Source organism: Anolis sagrei, chromosome 6, assembly GCF_037176765.1.
Source record: "Anolis sagrei isolate rAnoSag1 chromosome 6, rAnoSag1.mat, whole genome shotgun sequence".
NCBI lineage: Eukaryota > Metazoa > Chordata > Lepidosauria > Squamata > Dactyloidae > Anolis > Anolis sagrei.
Window position 1 is genome coordinate 101,248,384 of NC_090026.1, and position 24,668 is coordinate 101,273,051.

At 40.6% G+C, this 24,668-nt stretch overlaps 1 protein-coding gene across 7 annotated transcripts in view; it reads right to left on the reverse strand.

Annotated features, from left to right (window-relative positions):
- The window catches only part of PPP1R9A (protein phosphatase 1 regulatory subunit 9A), a 186,082-nt gene that overhangs the window by 6,641 nt on the left and 154,773 nt on the right, over positions 1–24,668 (reverse strand). For 2 of the 7 annotated variants that reach the window (XM_067470291.1, XM_067470289.1), the window contains 6 exons: positions 17,650–17,737; positions 17,472–17,549; positions 13,685–13,886; positions 6,383–6,502; positions 3,663–3,686; positions 1,386–1,568 (listed from right to left, as the gene is read on the reverse strand). In XM_067470291.1, coding sequence (XP_067326392.1) covers positions 1,386–1,568; positions 3,663–3,686; positions 6,383–6,502; positions 13,685–13,886; positions 17,472–17,549; positions 17,650–17,737 — 695 coding nt within the window. The remainder of the gene's footprint in view (positions 1–1,385; positions 1,569–3,662; positions 3,687–6,382; positions 6,503–13,684; positions 13,887–17,471; positions 17,550–17,649; positions 17,738–24,668) is intronic. The other 5 variants (XM_067470295.1, XM_067470290.1, XM_067470293.1 and 2 more) reach the window with 3 other exon arrangements.

The window sequence follows — 24,668 nt, forward strand, 5'->3', positions numbered from 1 at the left end:
GGTCAAATGTTAGGGTTTGTTTTCCTAAATAAATATACTTTTGGTGTTATAGCTCCCAGCCCGTCTCCATCCAGTATGGCCAGTGAGCATAGCAGGTGGGGGATTCTGGGAGTAGTAATCCAAAAGATTAACTTTTCCAAGCTCTAGAGATAATAAGGATAGGTTGCTTACCTGTAATTGTGGTTTTTTGAGTGGTTCTCTGTGAATTCACAGTTCTGGAGTATACTGTGCCTGCGCAGGCTCCATCAGAAGCTTCCCAAGCTGGATTGTGTTGGAGCATGTAAAAATCAGTTGGTGAGTGTGTTAACTGAAAAATGCAAAGCACAAAGCTGATTGGTTGGGCTACGCCCAGGAGCTAGCCCAGCCTGGGAGTTTTGGCAACAGTTACATGTTTAAGAGTTCTGTGCAGGAGCTTGTCAATAAAGTTTGTATTTTTGCTTCTTGGCTGCTGGAAGGAGATTTCTCACATGGACACCTAAGGACCATATGAATATCTCAAAGGATGTGTAAGTCAATGCAACTGTTCTTATGACTGTATATATGTTGCTCTGTATAACAAAAGAATAAACACTTTATTCTTTACTGATCATCTGTGTGGCATACTTTTTCTCTAACAAGACAGTATGTGGATTGGTAGACGTGAACTACAAGCGGTTTCTCATTCCGTCACAGACTGAAAATCTACAGCTTGGGAAGCTTCCAATAGAGCCTGTGCAGGCACAGTATACTCTATAAGTGTGAATTCACAGAGACCTCAAAGAAGAATGTCTGTTACAACAAAAAACTGTTTGGCAGAATCCTATTATGATCATCATGAACCACAGAGTCAACACTAAAGCTATATTTCCTTATATTAAAATAACCCAAAATACAATGATAATAGACAGCACTGTGACTACCTTCCGTAGATTCAAAGACACATCACCTTTCCTGGGAATGTCACTGAATGATTACAGGGTATGACATATCACTGACTATGGATAAATACATATCACATACATATAGTGTAAGATGAAGTGATATAACCATATTTCCTAATTATTTGTTCAAGAACACAAAATGTTCTGTTTCCACTTTTAAAAAAGCCTGTGATGTTTTAAGCTTTTTCCATTAAAATTGTCCATTAACTTGTAACATCTAACACTATGTACCCAGGAATTCATTTTCAGAGCTAATGATGTATCCAATGTTTCCAACTGTTGCTATATCATCTGTTTAATCAAAATTTCTAGCAATCTACACTATCCCCATTATTTATTACAGCCGCTCTGGGCCTCCTCTATGACTTAAAGATTTTTGTTATGTTTTTATATGTGTTCCTGTAACTGATTCCCTGATCACACACAAAATTCAGAATCTTTTTCCCAAGACTGAGAAATAATTACCTTAAGTTTACTACCATCCATCTGAAGGAGACGCTCTCCGTTTATGTTTTGGGCACTGAATTCAGGAACATACTGTTCTAAATTCAGGCTCATTAACCAGTTGGAAACCTGCTGCACACTCCATTCTTGAAGGGCCCAATTTGGGGACAGGTTGTGTTTGGGAGATTGTCCATCATCGAGGATCTGCAAGAAAAGGATTTCACAGTGCAACAATCAGGGCAAAAGTGTTTGTTATGATGGTATAACAATATTGTAGGGGTATGAGCAGCAGGAGGACTCAGCAGGAGGGCACTTCCCAGCACCATTTGGGGGCAAGTTACTCCATCCAACCATCCCACCATAATATAGCTGGCTTATTGAATCACTTAAGGTTCTTTATCTTAACAAGACCATCTATCTACCAAGTAACCCACCATTATATGACGAAGTTGGCTTGTTGAATCACTAGGTTCTTAGCAAGACTATCCATCCATCTACCAACCAACCAACCCACCATAATATGACAAAGTTGGCTTGTTGAATCACTTTAGGTTCTTTATCTTAGCAAGACTATCCATCCATCTACCAACCATAATATGACAAAGTTGGCTTGTTGAATCACTTTAGGTTCTTTATCTTAACAAGACCATCCATCCATCCATCTACCAACCAACCAACTAACCAACCCATCATAATATGACAAAGTTGGCTTGTTGAATCAGTTTAGGTTCTCTATCTTAACAGGACCATCCACCCATCTATCTACCAAACAACCAACCCATCATAATATGACAAAGTTGGCTTATTTAATCACTTTAGGTTCTTTATCTTAACCAGGCCATCTTGTGCATACCATAATCCTAATGTATCCTTTAAAAAAAGAATAAGGAGGCTGTTTTCATTAAACTGTCTCCTACTTGCAGGTACTGCACTGAATTTCATCTCAATACTGACAATTGAAGATGATTCACAATTTAGTTTATTATCAACCATGTGCTGATTTGAATCAAGCAAATATGACTCAGTAAAGCTGTCATTTGAATGTGCCTTCTTGTGGTGAAGGATGGGATTTAGCAGATCAGGGTTGCCTGGAATTAGTCTATTCCAACCGTCACCACAGGAAGGTCCTTCATAGAGGCATATTCACATTTCAAAGGCTCGCATGAATCACATATGATAATTCCTCAATTAAGTTGCAGAAATGTCACGCTGCACCTTTCCAAACTATTCAGGAAATCATGCCTTCACCTCACACCCAGCAAATATGAATCTAGCAATCTGCTTATTAAAACACACAAAAAATGTATCTAAAGTTCCCCCAAATCTGGCACCCTGTTTCCCACAATGGCTAAGCAGATGCTACTGGGAAGCCCACAAGCAGGATAGGCAGGCAATAACCTTCTCCCACACTGCTGCCCTTTGGTAATTATTATTCAGTGGCTTACTGCCTCCAAACTTGGAGAGCACACATAGCTATCAAGACTTTAATAGACTCATTCTCCACAAAATTTGCATAAACTTCCATTAAAGCCCTCTAGGCTACCCTAGATTCATTTGTCTTGTAACAGCAAATTCAATAATTATTTACTATGTGAATAAATAGGCAATCAACGTGTAGTGCAAGAGTAATTATAACAGCATAGCAAGTAGTAGCATAGATGATGGTATACTGGCAGGAGTAAAGGCTGGTGTAAGGGGTTGTAATGGTTTCATAAAGCACCAAATGACTTTGGCCATAGCTTCCTTTGTTCTGTCTTACATCTACCACCAATCTGGACCTCTGATTTCAACAAAATAATTTCTGTACACAACCAAAAGAGCTTTCAAATAAAATAAATACTAGGAGGTTGTGTTTGAGGATGTGGGAAGACACCATTGACATTCATTCTGAACATCTATTGTACAAAAGAAAGGAAAATTTGAAGAAAAGCAAGGGAAATTTGAAAAAAGAAGTGACTATACACTCTCTGTACAAATCTCTGCAAAACAGCTCACCTGATACCTGATTGGTACTCATTCAAGTTCCCCCCTCCTCATTTGTCTAAAGTTTTAAAACCTGAGCCTAGCTTTATTGATTTATTCCTGAACTTTTAATGCAGTTTTGCACATTCTGTTCAGAGATCTGCAATTCTGTGTTAGCATAAAAATCCTGGCCTGAATTCTTTTGTTGCTTGTGCTAATTGGAGTAGACTCACTTAAATTAAATAACTGTGTTGAATTACTCTATTCTATTTTGGGCTGATCAACACAATTATATTCTCAATAAACAAACAAACAAATAGCCCATTGTTGTCTCACCTCATCATCAATCATATCCAAGCTCTGAGTCAGCAGTAAAGAAATGGGAAAAGAAACATTGTGAATAAAAATACAGAATACGTGACCAAAATTGAGAGCCATCTGTTTGCTTAAACTGGAACACCAATGTATATTTTTAAATTTAAACCTGGCAAATAGCAATAAAGTCTGTTTTACTTACTTGTGTAGTCAAATCATTTGAATTTATCTGACTATGGCTGGCATTCTCTTGCGTACCTATCTCTGCATTGGCCAAAGCTCTCCTGCAACTCAGGGTGGTTCCAGACAGTGGTAAATCCGTGCCAAACCAGTTTAAACCATGCCAACCTGGGACATGGCAGACCGTGCCAACCCAGGACAGGGCAGACTGTAGTTTGCACACCGGCCCCAAAAGTCCACGCCTTTTGCAGGCATTGTCTACATGTCCTCCCAGTACCTACTGGGAGGACAGGGAGACAGCCCCCACCCACTCCCCAAACCCCTTTAAAAAGTGATTGAAAAATAAAGTAACTTAAGCAGTTGCCATTAAACTGTTGTCAGAGCTCTCGTCTCTCCTCACACTTAGGAATGATGTGCCAGGAATAGCGGTGGGGTGGGAGAGCAATTTTCCTCCTCGTTTCTCCTAGCGTGTCATTCCTAAGTGCCAGAAGAGGGCTGGCAACAGGAAAATACTGGGACCGGAAATTATTTTCTTTTTTAAAGGGTTTTTTGGAGAGGGCGTTAGTGCCCTTGCAGTTTTCCGGGCTGATTTAGCCCAGAAAAACACGAGACTGCTGTCTGAACTGTCCAGGACTTCTAAAGGGGCAGTAAAGACAGCAGACATAGTGGGTTCAACCCACGCCTTCCAAGAAGGCACAGGACAAACCCACTATCAAATTATCCCAGCGCAAAGCAGGGTTTTCCTGTTATGAGCCAAAAACATTTGTAATTTTGTGGGCCGTTGTTTGGACGCCCCCTGCGAATATCCTGGAGAGCACATATTTTGTGACCTGTCTTGATGAGCTCTGAGGCCCCTTCTACACTGCCCTTTATCCCAGGATCTGATCCCAGATTATATCCTTATCCCAGATTATTCCAGTTCAAAGCGGAAAAACTGGGATCAGATACTGGGATATAGGGCAGTGTAGAGCCAACCTTACTGAAAATGTCCCGAAGCTGCCTCACACTACCATTCCATGCTTTGTAGAGAGCTGGAAGAATTACAAAAGCATTCACCCATGAGTATGTATGTATGTTCAGGTTGCCTGTTGATTTATGGTGACTCCATCAATTTCATAGGGCTTTCTTAATTCTTGAAATGATTCAGATGTCATTTTGCTAATTTATTTCTCTGAAATATAGCCTACAGCACCAGGTATTCATAGAATCATAGAATCATAGAATCAAAGAGTTGGAAGAGACCTCATGGGCCATCCAGTCCAACCCCCTGCCAAGAAGCAGGAATATTGCATTCAAATCACTCCTGACAGATGGCCATCCAGCCTCTGCTTAAAAGCTTCCAAAGAAGGAGCAATCTCACATTCGAGTACTAACCAGGCCTGGTCCTGCTGAGCTCGCATGATCAGACAGGGTCTGGCACCTTTAGGGTCAGATGCAAAATTATGATAAGATTAAGATCTATGGGAGTCCTTAGGGAACAGGTTTCAGTGAAGATGTAATAGTTTTATGTTTGAATATGGGATTGCAGAAGCTTTCCAGTAACTTGACCAGGGGAATGGCTCAGTCTAGCAAAGGTCCCCATGTTGATATTGATAAGAGGACATTGGATTACACAATTGTTTTGTGTAGGAGAGAGAGAGACACCATGATGGTCCCAATGGCTGAAAGAAAAAATAAGCAAGCTACAGTTGTGAGTTTGGATTTCTTCCTAGGTTGAAGTGACTGAAGCTTCCAGCAGAGGTCACTGCTCAACCTTAGAAGCATAAAGTGTCCACATAGATATAACATCTGAAAAGGATTTGGGGAGGGTGTTGGGGGGCCCGGGGGGGGGGGGGTGCTTACAATCCACAGATCACATTTTCCTCATCTATAGGCAGCAGGATTCATTCATGACCAGGTACACCATTTATCAATTATGCAATTCCTCTGGGAAGTATTTGATAGGACTTCTCATATGAAAAAGTTTCCTGTCAGATAAGGAGAAGGTTCATCTAGAACAGACATGGGAAAACTTTTGGCCCTCCAGGTGTTTTGGACTTCAACTCTCACAATTCCTAACAGCCAGTAGGCTGTTAGGAATTGTGGGAATTGAAGTCCAAAACACCTGGAGGGCCAAAGTTTGCCCATGCTTGATATACCCAGTACTATGTTTTCTATCAGAGATGGGGAACATGTGGCCTTGGTTGATAATGGCTGATGGAAGTTGCACTCCAAGAACATCTAGACAGCTACATGTTCCTAACCCTATCTATCTATCTATCTATCTATCTATCTATCTATCTATCTATCTATCTGATTTCAAAAATTAAATGTAAGCAGTGTTGCTCTGGTCATTGATTAAAAAAAAGATTCTGTGATTATACACTGCCTGCTTTCATGTAGGCTCTCACTATCTTTTGTTCAAATTCACCAACAGGTGGGCAGCTTCTGATCATGAAGAGCAGTCCTGAAAGTCAATTTTTCAAAGCAATCTCCAGCCAGGAGCTTTTAGGTCTATTAAACAGTCCACAAGGAGTACAGGAGTTATTTCTTGCTACATGATTAGCTCATAGGTAAAATACCTCATCTGATGATAGTGCTATGGAATGAGACATTCCTGGGGTTTTCGGTTCTGTTCCTAATCCACTCAGATCAGCGGAACTAGTGCTGCTTGGACTGAAGTCATCATTGAAAGTTAAGTTCTGCAAAGAATCAAAGAATATCATGAAACATAGTGGTCAAAAGAGAAAATGCTTGCAAGTCACAGGTGAATCTGCTCTATCTTGCTAATAAGGTATACCCCTGAAAGGACTGTTACATTTCACGTGTCTGGATAGAGAACACCCTATATACCAGGCATGGGCAAACTTTCTAACTTGGGGGATGCATGGTGGCCCGGAGCGGGGTGGGTGTCCAGAAGGGAGGGCGTTCTCCCCAAGCTCCCTCCCAGCTCTTCCCTCTTTTGGAGGCAGAAAGTGAAGGAAAGATGGGAAATGTTTGGATCCCATTAGGGTTGGTTTTGGTCAGGATGAAATGGTGGACAGGAGACAAGTTATCAATTAGATCCCATATTGCCTACTCCTGATATAGAATCCTAGAGCTGGAAGGGACCCCCAAGGGCCATCCAGTCCCACCCCCTGCCATGCAAGAAGGTACAAGCAAAGTACTCCTGATAGACAGGCTCTGTAGAAAAGCCTCCAGAGAAGGAGATTCCACCACACTCCGGGGCAGCCTATGCCACTCCCCAACAGCTCTTACTCTCAGGAAGTTTTTCCTAATCTTTTCAGTCGAATCTCTTTCCCTGCCATTTGAAACCATTGCTCCCTTGTGCCCTGGTCTCTAGAGCAGCAGAAAGTCCGTTTTCCCACTCCTTAATGGGACACCCTTATAAATCTTGAAATATGGTTCTCATGCTCACTCTCTACCTTCTCTTCTCCCAGCTAAACATCCCCCAGGAGGAAAGAAGGAAGGAAAAAGAGAAGGAAGAAAGGGAGGAAGAGAAGGATAGAAGGAAGGTAGCATGGAAGGGAATGGAGGGAGGGAGGAAAGAGAGAAGGAAAGACAAAAGGGAAGGAAGGAGAAAGAGAGAGGGGAAAGGAGGGAGGAAAGAAGGAAGAAGAACAAAAGGGTAGAAGGGAAGGAAGGAGGAAGCGAGAAAGAGGGAGGTAAGGAAGGAAGGAAAGCAAGAAGGAAGGGTTTTTTTTCCATGTCAGGAGCAACTTGAGGAACTGGAAGGAAGGATATGATGGTGAGAGAGAGGAGGGTCTGAGAAAAGAATCCAAGGGGCCAAATCCGGTCCCCAGGCCTGGGTTTGCCCATACCTGCTATATACTCATTTATAAGTCTAGAAATGTATACAAAAATCAGGCCCAAAAACCTGTGTTGACTTATTCACAGGTCAATGTCACTGAGTATTATATATTAATGCTTTTCTTTTTTAAAAGGAACTATCCCCTTATCTGAGTAGTGACAAAAGGCATTTTTGAGTGTCTGGGAAAGAAAATGGCAGCAGTGGTGCCAGGAGCTGATGCCCTTCCCAAAGCGGCACTTGCGCTTTCTAATTTAACTATAGGTCATATAAACATTTTGGCTTCTAATCCTGCCCTTGGCTTGATGTCAACCTTTTTTCGTGTCAGTAGCGACTTGAGAAACTGCAAGTTACTACTGGTGTGAGAGAATTGGTCATCTGCAAGGATGTTGCCCAAGACACACCCAGATGTTTGATGTTTTGCCATCCTGTGGGAGGCTTCTCTCATGTCCCCCCATGGGAAGCTAAAGCTGAGATGATAGCTCACCCCGCTCCCCGGATTCGAATTGCCAACCTGTCGGTCAGCAGTCCTGCTGGCACAAGGGTTTAACTCACTGCACCACTGGTCGAATTATACACAAGTATATACAGTATGTGAAGGTGAAAATGGATTCTGTAAAGTGGGGAAAATATTTATTATGGAGGCACTTTAACAGCTAGTTGAGTTATTAGGGGCAATGTATCCAGGCTCTATTTTATTCGGTCTATTCTAATAATTTTTGTTCTCTACTTATTAAGGCTGTTTAGATCAAGTGGCATGCTAAGTACATTAGTTATCTCCTTTCCCTCAACAAAATATACTGAGAAAAATATCATTATTTCATTATAAAATACCATTTTGAGCCAGTGTAAGAGTACCCCCATTATAGAAAGAATGTTCTTTCTTTTTCTTTTTCTTTTTTTGGATTGGTGTCAAAGTGAGTTCTAGAGTTCCTGCTCCTATTTCTTACAGTCATCTTCTAAATTATCAAACAATTTAATTTTGGCTATCAAACTTTTTGAAAGACAGACATTACTTTACACTCAAAACAGAGACACAAGACAAACATTTTTGCCTGTAACCAATGCAATGAACAAAGCATTACATTTTCTAGCAAAAAATAAATAAATAAATAAACAACAAAGGAGCAATTATTCAACAAAATACTTTGTGACTTGTACACTTGGCAAGATTAATCACATTTGCCATTAGAGAAATTCCACAATGGCATATATCAGGCTTGAAACATAATGCAGTTAGACCAACAGAAAAAAACAAACCCAAAGATCAAGACACTTGTGAAGCTTTTGAGGTTCATTAAAACAACCAAGCTACATAACATTTGAAAAACAGCAATGGGGAAATGCAAACAATACAGGACTATAAATCTGCTCTGAAGGTGGAATTTAAAAGGTGAACTGGAGAAAGAAAAGGATTAATATATTAAATTAAACATCTGGGCACAACATGCTCCACGTATACATTGGATAACCCTTCTGGCTAAAATGCAAATGAAATCTTTGAAGTCAATATTCATCAAGAATTACTTGATAGCAAACTCCTGTTAAGTGACATTTGTAAACACACAAATGTCACCACCGAATCACGACACTTTTATTGCACAGGAAGTTTCTTTGAAGAAAGCATATGTAGTCCAAATCATGAATGTGTCCTTGAAATTTAGATGATGCCATCTTATGTTTTGGGGCCTCCAACACTGGGCTTTGGGTCAAGTGACCTGTCATATTAAAAGACTTCCCAATGCTCCCCCCACCACAATTTTACTGAAATGATGTAGATGTTCATATTAGAGTAAGGTGATTATTTCATGACATATTGGTGGACGAAGTGCTCAACTGCTGTTCCAAAGTTCTTGTCAGACATAAGAGGGGAAAATTAGTTTTTTTGGCAACATTTGTTCAGAGCAGATTCAAACGTACCTTCTTCAGAGAGCCTGATTTGACCAAGATCACCAAAATACCACCTCTCCACATCCCAAAAATTTCCTCATATCTGAAATTATCTATTTTTCATGACAAACCTTCCATGGAAGGGGTTATCTTCAGTAGTACTTTGCATATGCCCCATTATAACACTTATAACACTTGAGTCCTTCTATATCAGTGGTTCCCAATCTTTTTTTGAACAGGGACCACTTGACCAGGGAACACTCTCCAAAATTAGTACCAAAAGAGTTACGAATCAGTTTTTGATCAACTTTAAATTCAGTTTGGTTATTTGGGGTGCATTGGATAGACCACATCAGGTCTAGTTTTGGATACAGAACATATGCCATCCAGTAGTTGCCATCTGCATACCCACAGACAACCATATTTAATAATCTAGAGCTGATGTGGTAGTAGTAATCTTTCATGGGTAGTCAGCCTCTCCCCTCCTGACATACCCATTGTCTCAGCAGTATAAGAGGGTTTTATGAGACCAGTCACTCTGGTTGCCACATGGTTTTGTTGTAGTAATGGTGACACTGCTGACCATATTTTTGTTCTTGTGGACCACTGGTGGTCCACGGAACACAGGTTGAGAACCATTGTTCTATATGATCAGGTGTTAAAAGTAACACCCTATCACAATGACAACCTGACAAAAGTTTTACCTAGGTTTTCAGCTTTCATTTTTGCCCAGAAACATGGAGAACGGGAGAAAGGGGAAGAGACATAAAGAGAAAATAAGGCATCCTTGCCAACATGTGATCGATACAGTATAATATCTGGGGACGTTACCATGAGCTGCACTGCTCATCCTTTTTCAGAAACATGAGACATAAGCCAAAGTGTGACAAAATACAGTGTTATGGCAAATGTGTAACTGGCATAGATTCAATCTGAAGAAGCTATATGATCTTAATTTCCCAGACTACCAACTCTTGTATCAAAATACAGTTGTATCAGTGAGATTCTATCCAAATTTTCCTATTTTAGGAAACAAAGTTTAAGTGTATTTATTATATTTTAAACTGTTTTTACTACACTATACTATCTTTTTTTTTTAACAAAACCATTTGTATTGTGCTTTTTGGGGCACCCTGGTGGCACAGCGGGTTAACCACTGAACTACTAAACTTGCTGATAGAAAGCTTGGCAGTTTGAATCCAGGGAGCAGAGTGAGCTCTTGCAGTTAGGTCCAGCTTCTGCCAATCTATCAGTTCGAAAATATGCAAATATGAGTAGGTACCACCTACTCAATAGGTACCACCTTGGCAGGAAGGTTACAGTGCTCCATGCAGTAACCCTGGAGGTGTCTATGGATAACACCAGCTCTTTGGCTTAGAAATGAAGATGAGCAACACCTGCCAGCGTCAGACATGACTAGACTTAGTGTCAGGGGAAACCTTTACTTTTACTTATTGTGCTTTTAAAACTATGACTAAAGTGTAAGATTATTAGCCACCATTGAGTTCCCAAGGGGAGAAAGGCAGGGCATAAACAAAATTAATAATAAGAAATAATACTAAAAGATGGTGTTTTGCTTTGGTTTTTTATCCTTGCCTTTGAAACTGTGCTTTACCTGCTTTATTCAAATGAGATGCTTTTGTATTTTGTTAGTAGTGGCACAAACATAAGCATGAGATTGTATTGCTGCTGTTTTGATGTGGTAGAATTATTTCTTATTGATTCCGTTTGTTTGCTCCCAGAAGTACAATTTATACCTGTAATTGCCTAGGCTGTACATGTGTTTATATATGTGTCTGCGTGCATATATGTGTGTATGCATATCTGTGTGTAAAATCACACAGCCAAATATAAAACAGAGCAAAGAGTAAAGATGGGCAATGTGCTCATGAAAATGCAGCTGCCATGGACACAGTCTACTGAGGAACAAACCTGTGCAAACCTCATTAATATAAAAGAAAGTCAAATAACAGGGTTATGTTTCAACAGAGCTTGCATTGAAGATGCCGGAGATAGCCTCAGGTTGAGCCATATGCCACCTGAGCTGTGATTTCAGAGCAAGAGAATAAAAGCTTTTCGATTTCCATTTTCACCAGCATATCAGTCTTGAGACACTCATAAAATATCTTGTGGAGATGGACACGGTAAATATGTGGAGCATGTAGCAGGGCTGTACAAAATATTATTCGCAGACTATCATGCCAAAAGCAACATGCATGTTAACAAAAATATAGGACCAACATACATTTGAAATAATTCAATTTTCTTAGTTCAAAGAACTTCAAAATGGAATTAGAGGTCACACCCAAGATGCCTGACAGGAACATCTTGTCTTGTGGGGAGGAGCAGGAAGAAGACAGAGGACTCAGAACTATGACACTTCAACATTTGTCAATACTTCGATCAAATGTGTCAAATGTTATCTTATAATCAACCTGGCTGTCAAACCAACCTATTTGCATTCAGATCAAAATACTTACTTGCTCTCTCATCTTTTGAGAATAATAATGCATGCTTATAAAAGTGACACCTTATAAAATATATAGCTAAATCCAGGGGTGTTGGTGGAATTAGAGGCATGAAGACTGGAGTTGAAAGACTCTGACAAAACCCATCTGCATTACCATATAATGAAGTTAGATAGTAATGTAACTTTGGAAATTAGGATTTTCTGGGGAGGTCCTGCTCTCGGTCCACCTCCTTTGCAGGTGCGTCTGGTAGGAGGGGAGACAGGGCCTTCTCAGTGGTGGCCCCTCAGCTGTGGAACTCCCTCTTCAGTGATATTAGAACAGCTCCCTCAGTCCTGGCCTTCAGAAAGAAAGTGAAAATCTGGCTCTGGGGAGATTAACTATAGTCAAATAATAGCTACGGAATTATGTGCAATGACTTTTGGAATGGCCCCAGATTACGATTGCGGATGGCACGATTTTTAATGGTGATTGCAATGTTTTATATGTTTTAATGTGCATTTAATTTTAATTTTTAAATCTTTAAATTAACACATTTTAATGTTTGTTGTTTAAAGGCATTTAATAGTTGCCTAGAGAAAGGTGGGATACAAATAGAGTAAATACGAGGGGTATTTTTTAAGTAAGGTCCGTTTTGTTGTAGACACTAGTAGTTCGCGCGCATACCGCAATGAGCGCGTGCGTCGTGTACCGGCATGTCTCGGGAACAACTGTGCTCAGTTTCAGCTCTGTAGCTAACCTGTACGGTTCTGTTCTGTGCTTTAAAAATGTTTAAGACTATCAACTCACCAGCTGCATGTGAGGTTCGCTCAGTGATACGGTTTTTGTCAGCAAGGAACCTGCCTGCTGCAGAAATTCATCGACAGATTTGTGAAGTGTACGGTGATACTGTTATGAGTGAAAGCAAAGTGAGTAAGTGGGTACGACAATTCAAAGATGGCCATGACAACGTCCATGATGAGGACCGCTCCGGTCGCCCTTCTTTGATTACAGACGATTTGGTTATCGGAGCAGATGGCAAGTTTTTATGAAGAGGGTATTTTAAAATTGGTTCAGAGGTATGATAAGTGTTTGAACAAACTTGGCAACTATGTCGAAAAATAGAGTGAAGTATGTACTTTCTGAAAATAAATTTACTTTTTTGAAATAAACTTTCGTTGTGTACTTATGTTCCAACGGACCTTACTTAAAAAATACCCCTCGTAAATAATGCAGATTGATCTGTATTATATGAGTCTACACTGCATTCTGGAACTGAATTCTATGGCAGTATGGATGGGATTGCAGTCAGCTTTCAGAACCTACCAGCCCTTCCGTATTTATGATGATGTATTTATTACATCTAGACGTTGTTCTGCTATGGATCTGAAAGCAGAGAGGGTTTGCAGATAGTCTTCTTTCCAAGACTAGTATTTCATAATTTGCTTAGTAAGCCGAGCTTATTATGCAAGTTCGTTAAAAGCCTGAATAAAAACTGTACGACTTTAACAAATATGTTGACATCGCATCTGCAGTGAACCTTGTTGTTTGTTCCTACATCAGAAATCAAAGAGACTCCAAGAAAGAGGGAGGAACCTCATGATGTTTATGTTGTACAATTGATATGTTGCTTATGATTACCATTCACTGGGTCCTTCTTTTTCTAAAAAAATAAAATAAAAATCCAGCAACATGAACCTCCAGCCATTGGATTTTGAAGGTACTTGGTATTTTTCTACCTTGGACCCCTTTTTAGCTGGGCTTAGGTTTTCGGAGGAAGGATCGGTTGAACTGGTAGGTGAAGGCAGATTGCTGGAAGAATTGGATCTCTTGCTGCTCTCTCCATGCCATGTAAATGGCATAGTGTTATGCGGGAGAGAAGTGGACCGCTTGATTAAAGAGGGTCGACCTGCTGAAAACTCCAACAGCTCCTTAGTTGTCCTGTTTAACAACAAGTAGGAAGGTTAGCATTTAAGACTCTGAAGAAAGCACAGACAAGAAGAGACAAGAAAAGGCATAAGTAAAGATGGATCCACCACCCAATCTCGACTTCCCTGTCTATTTCCCCACTTTTTATTATTCTTACATCTGTTCAACTATTTGAATAAATAAGTCTTATTTTGAAAACATTTTTCCTAATATATGCATTTTGCAAGATTCCCCATACAAAATAACTATTTTTAAAACAGTTCCTTCACTAACAATAGACTCGTGTTGGATGCCAAGACACACACTGTTTTCCAGAGAACTGCAATGTTAATAATGAAAGATAATCTGATTCCAACATGCATATTGAATGGTATATCATGCGGTAAGTGAACCAAACAAAATTCTTACATACAAAATATTACAAGCCATGCTAATTACTATACTGTCTTTCAGTATCAATTTATTGAACAGTTTCTGCTTTACTTGATTTGATTTAATTTTTCTTTATTTTGGCTGCACACGTGCAGAAGAGATGTCTATTAATAAGATGAAATATATGGCCAGGCATTTTTTCCTTGGGGTCGTATTGCGGGCCCAACTCAGAGGGCTGGGCCAGGAGGAAGAGGGGCCGGGCACACACTGGGGGGGAGGGGAGGGGCCAGGATGGGGAAGGGCAGGTCCTGGGTCATCCTCAGGTTGTCCTCCCAGCATAAGGGAGGAAGACAGGATACACCACGACGGCACCGAACCTCCTTCCCCAATCCTCGGGCTGTCCTCTTGGCATTATGCTGGAAGGAGGGAAAGACAGGTGGTAGGTGAGAGTGCTCAGGGAGGCTCTCAGCCATCACGTGCCTTCCTCGAGCTGTTCTCCCAGCATGGGGCTGCTCACACCGTCCTTATGTTGGGAGGAAAGTGAGATACACGGTGGCTGAGAGTGCTCCAGAGTGCTCTCCACTGCTATGTGCCTTCCTCCCCCATCTTTCTGCCATAAGGACACAGCAGGCTCTGCCAAGTGAACAGGGAAAATGAGAAGGCCATGAGGTAAGCACCCAGGGGGCTGCACCCGGCTCCTGGGCCTTAGTTTACTGGCTGCTGGGTCTTAGTTTACTCATGACTGTATATGGCCATACACAGTGATTGAATATGTTACTAAACACAGTGTAGGGAGAGCCAGCTTGTAATCCTTTTCTATTCAGGAACTACATATTCCGTGCTTGATATAATAATATATGACAGATTCCCGGTCATTATTTTGTTACCATAACATCTTTCATATATTAGATTTGGATGGTCATTCATTGTGCCTGAATAGAATGCCAACAGGACATTACTGCAGAGCTAATGAACTGGCTTCCACTGGGGAGAGAAAACTAGTTCTGTTCCTAGGGCAAGTATCACTTTGACTCATAGGTTTGGCTGCTCATTCATAATAATCCAGAGGATATTGGAATATTGAAAATGAGTTGTCTAAAAATATCTGTCATTTGAGATCTGTCTTGAGATTTCAACAGTTAATTGATATCTCTCTGCAGCCCATTAAATCTGATTTCTGTCATAAGATTGAATCACCTACGATTTTACATAACTAAATGGAACGAAATTGGCATGTCGAGAACAACAGCAAGCAGGTAGATTTCAGTAATGGCTGCTAGAAAAAAGAACATCAATTTATCAGGGAACTATTTCCTTTCCTTTTGGGCTGCAAAGGCAGTAAGAGATTAGTCTCCAGTGAAAACTATTAGAAGCTAACTTCTACATAAAACATCATTAGGATCAGCATCACCAATTAAGATTTCATTTCATTTAGTACCTTCATAGGCAAAGCCATATTGTATTACCAAGTTAGTGCTTCCAGGGTCTGAAACTCTAGCTAAGGCCCTATCTACGCTGCCATAGAATGCAGTGTAGTTGACTGTGTTAGATGAATCAACACAACTTATCAGTGTAGGTTTTCTGTATTCAAGCTAGGCAGCTGCTGCAACAGTTTAATTGACTGCATTGTGTTATTTCTTTTTTATTACCATTTTTACAACTGTATTTCTGACAAAGTTCTGTTTGCTAGGGGCAGTTCTACACAGACACTATAACTTAGGTTGGAAGTGGATTAAAAGTAAATGGTTTCACTGTATAGTGAAACACGCCAGGAATGGTGGACCATGTTATTCACTAATTGCGTATTGGAACCGAACCCAAGAACTGTAGCATCTGCTAGACAACCACTGGCAAATGCAGAATTCTTTCCCCTTAATCAGACATACTGATGTGCTGCAGATGATCAGAGTATTTCCTAGTTTCAAGCCCTGCAAGGAACATTCTCTGATCGAGTTTGTTCCAGACTTTCTGTTTCTGACTTAAAGCATGCTGCAGTGCAATTTGGAAGTGTACATTTTGTGGACACCCTCACCTCCAGTCCACTTTGAACTGGATTACAGTGTCTGTGTAGAATTGTCCCCAGACTTTCTCTAAAACAGTGGTTTCCAACCTTTTTTTTGACCAGGGACCATTTTGACCAGGGACCACTCTCCACCAGTTTTTGGTCAACTTGAGATTCAGTTTGGTTATTTGGGGTGCTAGTTCAAAAAACTGCATTGGATAGATCACATCAGCTCTAGTTTCTGATATAGAACATATGCCATCCAGTAGTTGCCATCTGCTCACCCACAGGAAACCATATTTAATAATCTAGAGCTGATGTGGTAGTAGTAAACTCTCTTGGGTAGCAGCCTCTCTTCTCCTGACATCCTCGTTGCCTCGGCACTATAAGAGGGTTTCGCAAGACCAGTAGCTGTTGTTGCTGCATGATTTCGAGGCAACGGTGTAGTAATGGTGAGGCCGCGGACCATTTTTTCATTCTTGTGGACCACTGGTGTTCCATGGACTACAGGTTGGAAACCACTGCTCTAAGTAAACAGACATCATATTGCTCTCTAAGTAACTTACACAATGGATGATATTTACAGCAAAATCTTATGTATGCCTATTCTAAAATGAATGTCTCTTAGGGTGAATCAACACTGTAGAATTAATCCAGTCTGACACCACTTTATCATGGCTCAATGCTATAGAATCATGGGAATCTAGTTTACAAGGTGTTTTGCCGGCCCTGCAAAAGAGTGCTGGTGCTTTACCAAGTTACAAATCTCAGGACTCCATCGAATTGAGTCACAGCAGCTAAAGTGTTACCAAATTTCACTAACTCTACAGTGTTGCTGCAGCAATACTTCAATAAAACTAAAACTCCATCTACCCTGCAGCATAATCCAGTTTCTGAATCCAAATTATATTCTTTGAACTGCATTATAGGGCAGTGTAGATTCATATAATCCGGTTCAAAGCAGATAATATGGATTCAGAAACTGGATTATATAGCAGTGTGGATCCAGCCTTAGTCTCAGCTAAATGTGAACAGAACTGTAACCTTAAAAACACTTAGCCCAAGCAGAGGCAAAGAGAATCTATATGTATAGTTCACATATATTCTGTGACACAAATGGCCTTATAATACACGTTATTCGATATGACCTATTCTGATTAGACTGGATGGCCCATGTGGGCTCTTCTATGATTCTATGATGAGCTACTATTTTGCATCCATACCTGCAGCCAGTCGAGACCCGAACTGGTTCTCTCTCTCTTCGCTTCTTGCCCTTGTTTGAACTCTTTCTCAAGGGAGCCCTATGAGGGGAGAAGCAACAGCAGTGTCCACAAAGTACTAAACACAATTTAAAAATGGTTCACCTAGATTAATGAGAAATCAAGATAAAGAAAAGCTTACCCAAGATCTACAAATGTTTGCTTTATTTTCCTTATATGCCCCAGAGAAGGGCTGGATGCTCTTGGTGACTGGATACCTGTGGCACCATCTAGGACATATTTGTACACGAAAAACATAGTTCATTATAGCCATGTGTATGTCATCATTAAAGAAGCAATTTTATTTTGGATAGACATTAGGTACAGATAAACATGTCTATTTTGGATAGACATTAGGTACAGAGAGTAACAAAGGCTCTAAAAACATGTTTCAATCAGCACAGAAAACCACGAAGGCAAGAACCCCCTCCCCAACACCCCAAAACCCTTTAAAAAAGAAAATAACTTATGGGGGCGGCATTTCCCTGCTGCCAACCCTCTCCTGGCTCTTAGGAATGACACACCAGGAGAAGGGAGGGGGGAGGAGGAAGACTGCTCCTGCCACATCATTCCTAAGCGCCAGGAGAGGTTCTGCAGCAGGGAAATAATGGCCCTGTAAGTTATTTTCTTTTTGAAAGGGTTTTTGGGGGAGTTTGGGGAGTGGGTGGGGAGTGGGTGTCTCCCTGTCCTCCAGAAATTACCGGGCGGGCCTGTAGATAACGCCCACAAAAAGCGCAGACTTTTGGGACCAGTGTGCAGACTACAATCCACCCCAACCTGAGTTTTTTAAACCCGGGTTGGTGCGGACTTTACCATTGTCTACAACTACCCTCAAAAGTCTCTTTTGAAAGTTGGAAAAGAAGCTATTTGCTAAACTCAACAATGATTTGGTTCTTTGGTGTCTATTATGGCAATAAAAATAAAAATAGCACAGCTTCTAAGCTATGGAGAAATATATTAATATCTTACAAACCAGAGTATTTTTGGGTCACAATTCCAAACATTTATCAGTTATTGAACTGTTAGCAACTAAATTTGCCACATAGATTGGCTGCCTGTTTGCTACTACTAAACCCCAGTGGAAAGCTATTTATTTTCTTAACTAAAATAGGTTTCATGTTACTTAAGTCAAAAGACAAATTAACACAAAGGAATATATTATCTTCAGTTCCTGGGAGAACGCCTGGAACAGTAGAAACCTATGAAACTTCCATTACAATTATAAAAGTGATGATGCGTCTTTAAATAGGGAAAAATACTGTTTTGGAATACTATCTCGTCGCAATTCTAAGCAAAGAGTAATAAACCGCAGTAGTTTTCAGTCTGTAAATGCTTCGTAACAATATGGGGGAGGTAATGCCTTGAGAACAGTCAAAGTAGCACAATAACAAAGACAAGAAAGCAGAAAAGACAGCAGGAAGAAAGAAGAGGATTGTTGCAATTGCTTGAAATATATGAAAAATAAGCTTGTGATAATGAAAGGTATCAGTGCATCTGTGAGAGTAACAAAGGCTCTAAATATTTTATGAATAGAGCTTGAACAGATCAGAAGGTGATTGCTGATCCATTTCTGCAAAGCAGCCCTATGGCTAAGTGGATTTCTTATCCTAAAACTTCTATGTACTTGTTAACAAAAATGGAGGTCGTTATTTTATGTCTTCCACCATTGTGCTCACTCGACTGCATGGAATTTGTCACTTATGTTGACCACCAGAAAAATTCGAAAAATATAAGTCAGACTTAAAATGCACACCACATACACTAATTATAACTAATGCCATTATCTGGTGAGGAGCAAAATCCAGACCTCTTCACACAAGCCAGCGGAATTGGCACACATTGTGGCGAATCTGGTGACTGCCGTCAAAGGGCGTGGGGAACCTGTTGCCCCATGCCCCGCACTGCGCAGCTTACCTTTAAGCCAATCCCACGGATGGGGGGGGGGGGGAGTTGACTGCACTGCTTCCCCCATTCCTAGCACGGAACACTGGTTCCACGCTAGTTGACCCATGAAAACCTCTGCTGGAAGTTCCTTTGTGTTGTGAGACGGCAGCCGGTGGGCTCCATGGGTCAACTAGTGCTGAACCAGCATATGCCACCAAAGTAAGCCCCATCTCATGAAATTGTGAATTGATATGTCCTCCAAAGCCAGAAGCAAAATGATGACATCAGTGCCAGAAGCAAAATGATGAAATCTGATAGTGTTCTCATCATTTCATGCATGCCTCTGAGGCAAGAGCCAGAAATCTCTGCAATCCTGCCTACTTGAGTCACCTGTGGGCTAAGAAGGGCGGTATACAAATTAGTAAATAAATAAATACTTGCCCTGAAGCATAGAATGGAGAAATGTCGTAGATGCAAAAGCTTTTCAATAAGTTGGGGCGGGGGAGGCTCTGGGTTTGCTGAGAGGGGAAGGGAACACCAACCTCTGCAGAATCCCTCAAAAGGACATCCAAATATTTAAGAAAAAATATGTGTGTGGATGTCCCCCAGCCAAAGAGGTTGTATCGTTCAAAAAGGATAACTTTTCCAAGCTCCAGAGGGCATCTTGATGCAGCCAACAGTGCTTTTGGACCTCCATTACCATTCATAATTGCCCAAAAATGTCAATTAATTAAGCGGCATACTAATTCTGCTCTTATGACATCTGTTGTTCTTTCACAAGCAAATGGAGAACAACACAAAAAACATGCACACCAGCATCCAAGCATATATTCTGATGTGCTCCAGAAGACATCTAGACACAACCAACACAGATAAGACTAGAGCACTTCGACTTCCACTACTATCCGTAACTGCACAAAAATCTCAGTGAATTAAGTTGCTCATGTTAATTCTACTTTTTTTAATGCTGTCATTCCACAAGTGAATTGACAACAATACAAACATGCACACAATCATCCAGATCTATGTATGTAAAATTCTGAATGTGGTCCAAGGTCCTTTCCTTCTGACAACCATTATCTATGCCACTCGACAAACCAGTTGTAAATTGGGAAAGCTTCAAAAATACCCTGCCAGGCACAGCGAGAAACTGCTATCAGAAACAATGAAGTGGGGGGAAAAAGTCTGCTGGGCACACATGCCTTTGCAGATATTGAAAAAAGGCTCTTTGGATCCCGGCCAGAAGATGTACTTGTGGTGTTACCAATATATAGTTGCTATTTTTATACTGCATTTTGAAACCTCCCGTTGGGTTGGAAACACAATGAAAAAATTTTAAAATCACCAAGGACAAACTTCAGTGTTAAGAAGCACAAACAGTAGTAGGGTACTTACCTAGAATAAAAAAGCTATTTTAAAACAATGGCTGGGATCCAGAGAAGATTCTGCATTGCATATAAAGCAGAAAGGGAGAAGGAGTGGGGGGAATGTAGCATAACTGGTTTTTATTTGAACATGAGCTTTTGTGTACATAAATCCACTACTTCAGATTCAGTACAGGGTGATATTAAAGATTTAAAGCATATTTATATGGTTGTTGACAGTAGGACAGAATATAATAGGACTTAGAAAGATGCAAATTAGGTACTCCATTACTTCCCCCCTTTTCTTCTTGGCCTCATCACACTAGAGAAAAAATCCACTTAAAATCCGTTTTCTGCCTCCTGCAGAATTCTGGGGTTTGTAGTTTAGGGAAGAGCCTTTAACAGCCTCACTCAGCAGGAAGCAGAAACCGGATTTTAAGTGGATTTTTTTTCCTCGTGTGATGTGACAATTGCTTTGAAAATGACCACATTTCATATGTAGTGGGAAAATTACTCCTTCTTCTTTCCAGATGAGTGCTTCAAGCCTAATTCTTTTCTGGGGAATGGTAGTGGAATACAACTAATGACAGCGACTAGCTTTTAGTATTTTGGAAGAAGGACCGAAACTGTGGGGGAAACGTCCCAAGCATTTGTGCAGAATATGGCATGCATCACTCTGGAACACAGTCAACTGTTCTCCCTTTTAGCTCCAGCCCCAGGATTCTCATTTAATGCAATAAGAAGAGTAATTTATTCAAATATTTATCAGGGTCAGAAAACATTTTCTGCTTCGGCACAAAGGTGTTGCTAGACAGTTCTTCAATAACTGTGCACACTTGCATCTATTACTGCTGAATAGCTGAAAAGGTCAGCTGCATTCCACACCATGAATACCAGAAACAGAGGCTACTTTATGTTATTGAGGAGCTCAGCCACAATGGCTTGAACATGAGTATTTTGTTGGCATTTCCCCTAGGACCTTCTCTACAAAGTATCATGTGCCTTTTGTTCTGGGAACGGCTGCACTGGCAAAAGATTCATGGCGGCTGGGACCCAAAAGTTTGCAATGTTAGTAACACTGGGTAACCATTTTTATTTTGGTGGAAGTCCTGGATTTTTGTCCCTTACCTAACTTGAACTGTGAAAAGCTGTCTTCATTTGAATACATAAGGGATGTGGACTCTCATACTCAATGTTTGTTTCTTTATCCATGTTATTATTTTTCATAGAGAGACTCAGGGCCCCAGCTGAGGCACTGCTCCTCCACCCCTCATTCCATGTTCTAATTTTAAATTGGGTTTTATATTGTATGGGGTTTGGGTGGGGGGTGGTCTTAATAAGGACTGAGCCTGCCACTGGCCCCTTGTAATGGACTTCAGCAAACTTTGTCAAATTTGGAACAAACTCTAGTGCACACATGAGAATTTATAGAACCAAGCTAGCAACTTCTGAAGTCTTGATGGAACAAGTTTTTTGGTGGCTAATGCACTTGCCCCTCTAAGACAGTGGTTCTCAACCTGTGGGTCCTCAGATGTTCTCGCCTTCAACTCCCAGAAATCCTAACAGCTGGTAAATTGGCTGGGATTTCTGAGAGTTGTAGGCCAAAACACCTGGGGACCCACAGGTTGAGAACCACTGCTCTAGAGGAATTCTCTATTGATCACAACCACACATGAAATTCAGTTTTCTACATTCCTCCTTTCTTTGATATAAGTTAATAATGTCCTGGATTGTCTATCTCAGTGGTTCTCAACCTATGGGCCCCCAGATGTTTTGTCCTTCAAATCCCAGAAATCTTAACATCTGGTCAACTGACTGGGATTTCTGGGAGTTGTAGGCCAAAATACTGGGGACCCACATGTTGAGAACCACTGGTCTATCTGTATCTCTCTCAAAATTGGTTTGTCTCCTCTGCCCTTTTTCTTTAGGCTTCCAAATATTGCCCTGCCGTGTCCCCCTCTCAGTTTTGCCCATTATATCACTCCTCTTATAAACATCTGTTAATCTAGTGTTGAAGTCTGATGTCCTAACAATTCATTTTCTCTCTGCAATCATCCCTAAATGCATCAGAAGCCAACTGTTCCTGCAAGTTGAGCAGGATCAGCCCTCATTAGAAATGGATGGGAGACAACCAAGGAATACCAGGTGCTGTAGGTTATTTCAGAGGAAGAAATGACAAACAACTCTGAGTATTGTTTTGTCGAAGGCTTCCATGGCTGGAATCACTGGGTTGCTGTAGGTTTTTCAGGCTGTATGGCCATGTTCTAGAAGCATTCTCTCCTGACATTTCACTTGCATCTATGGCAAGCATCCTCAGAGGCATCATCAAACCTCACAACCTCTGAGGATGCTTGCCACAGATGCAGGCGAAACATCAGGAGAAAATGCTTCTAGTACATGGCCATATAGCCCGAAAAACCTACAAAAACCCAACTCTGAGTATTCCTTGCCTAAGAAAACCCTACAAAATTCATGGGGTCGCCATAATTTAAAGGCATATACCCACACAAACAAACATCTGTACTGGAAAATAAACTTGTACACTCTGGGACTCAAGCTGTTAGTGCTTTTGAGCAATAATTTCCCCAACCTGCATTATCTACACATATGTGCCTTGACTCTAGTATAGATGCAAGAAGAAATTGGAAACAGCCATGATAACATATATCTAGTCATTGGACCATTTCAAATATTCTAAAGGGGGGGGGGGGGGGGGGAGAGAGAAATGAAAAAAAAAAACTTGGCTACTGATAAATTAACTTCTATTTTCAAGTAAGAGTTGTTGTGCCCTTAAACAGAAACATCTGTTGAAGAGTACTTACTGTAATAAATGTTTTTGTCTCGAAAGAAGATGTTCCCTAATATGATATATTAATTGATATCTGCTTCTGTGCTTATGGTGGGAGAATAACTCAGTGCAAGAAGAATATGTTCATTGAATGCTGATTGTTGTTTGAGAAGGGTCATTGAGAGCAATTATGTTTAGCTCAATTTTTTTGTGATTAGGAAAATACTGTATGACAGATTTAAAAGAATAACAGTAATTGCAAACAGAATGAGAAGGTTTTACCATGAATGTCAGCCCACTGAAGCACTGATTCATTTCAATTCTGCACTAGCTCTCCCCCGCTTTGCCTACAGTGACATTTTTACCTGGATTATAGTAGCTAAGTGCCTGGATTAGTTCTGGCCTTATGTCTCTAGCATCCACTCTGGAAATAGCCAGAAATTTGTAAAAACTGCCTCTACCCCAGTAGAAATGGCCACACATCTTCTTTCCCTATATATATATTCCCTATATATATATGTATATATTGTGATACTGGTGGTGGTGGGTCGATTCTACGTGAAGGTAATAATACATCCAGTGGCCTATGAATTTGGGGGAAAAACCCTTGTGTTGGAAATTATTTTGGTGCCTAGAGGGCAATGAGAGTGTTGTGAGAAAAGCCTTGGGACCATACTTCAGGAACCCCTCTTTAGAAAATGGGTGATAGTATAAAAAACCATCTGTACATCTGTACAATATACTAGGCTGGGGAATCTTTGTCTCTCCAGATACTTAGACCATAGCTTCCACAGGTCTCTATTATTGGATACATTGAATACGTTTCTGGGAGTTGAAGTACAAAACATGTGGAGAGGCAAGAGTTCCCATCATTGATAGGAACCGATTGCTTGCTTGCAACAATGGTTGTTTGAGGAGTCATCTACGATACCAAAACATTTGTTTCAGCCTTGTTTTCCATGGTGATAGCAGGTGACAGAAAAAAAAGCTTTCTGCTTCTTTTTCTTTGGAAATGGCATACACAAGAACTGTAACACATTTTTTCCAAAGCATCCATAACAGCTTGATCTGATCGCTAGACCTTATCTTGAGCTAAATCTCAATTTCCACTAGAGTTGACCCACT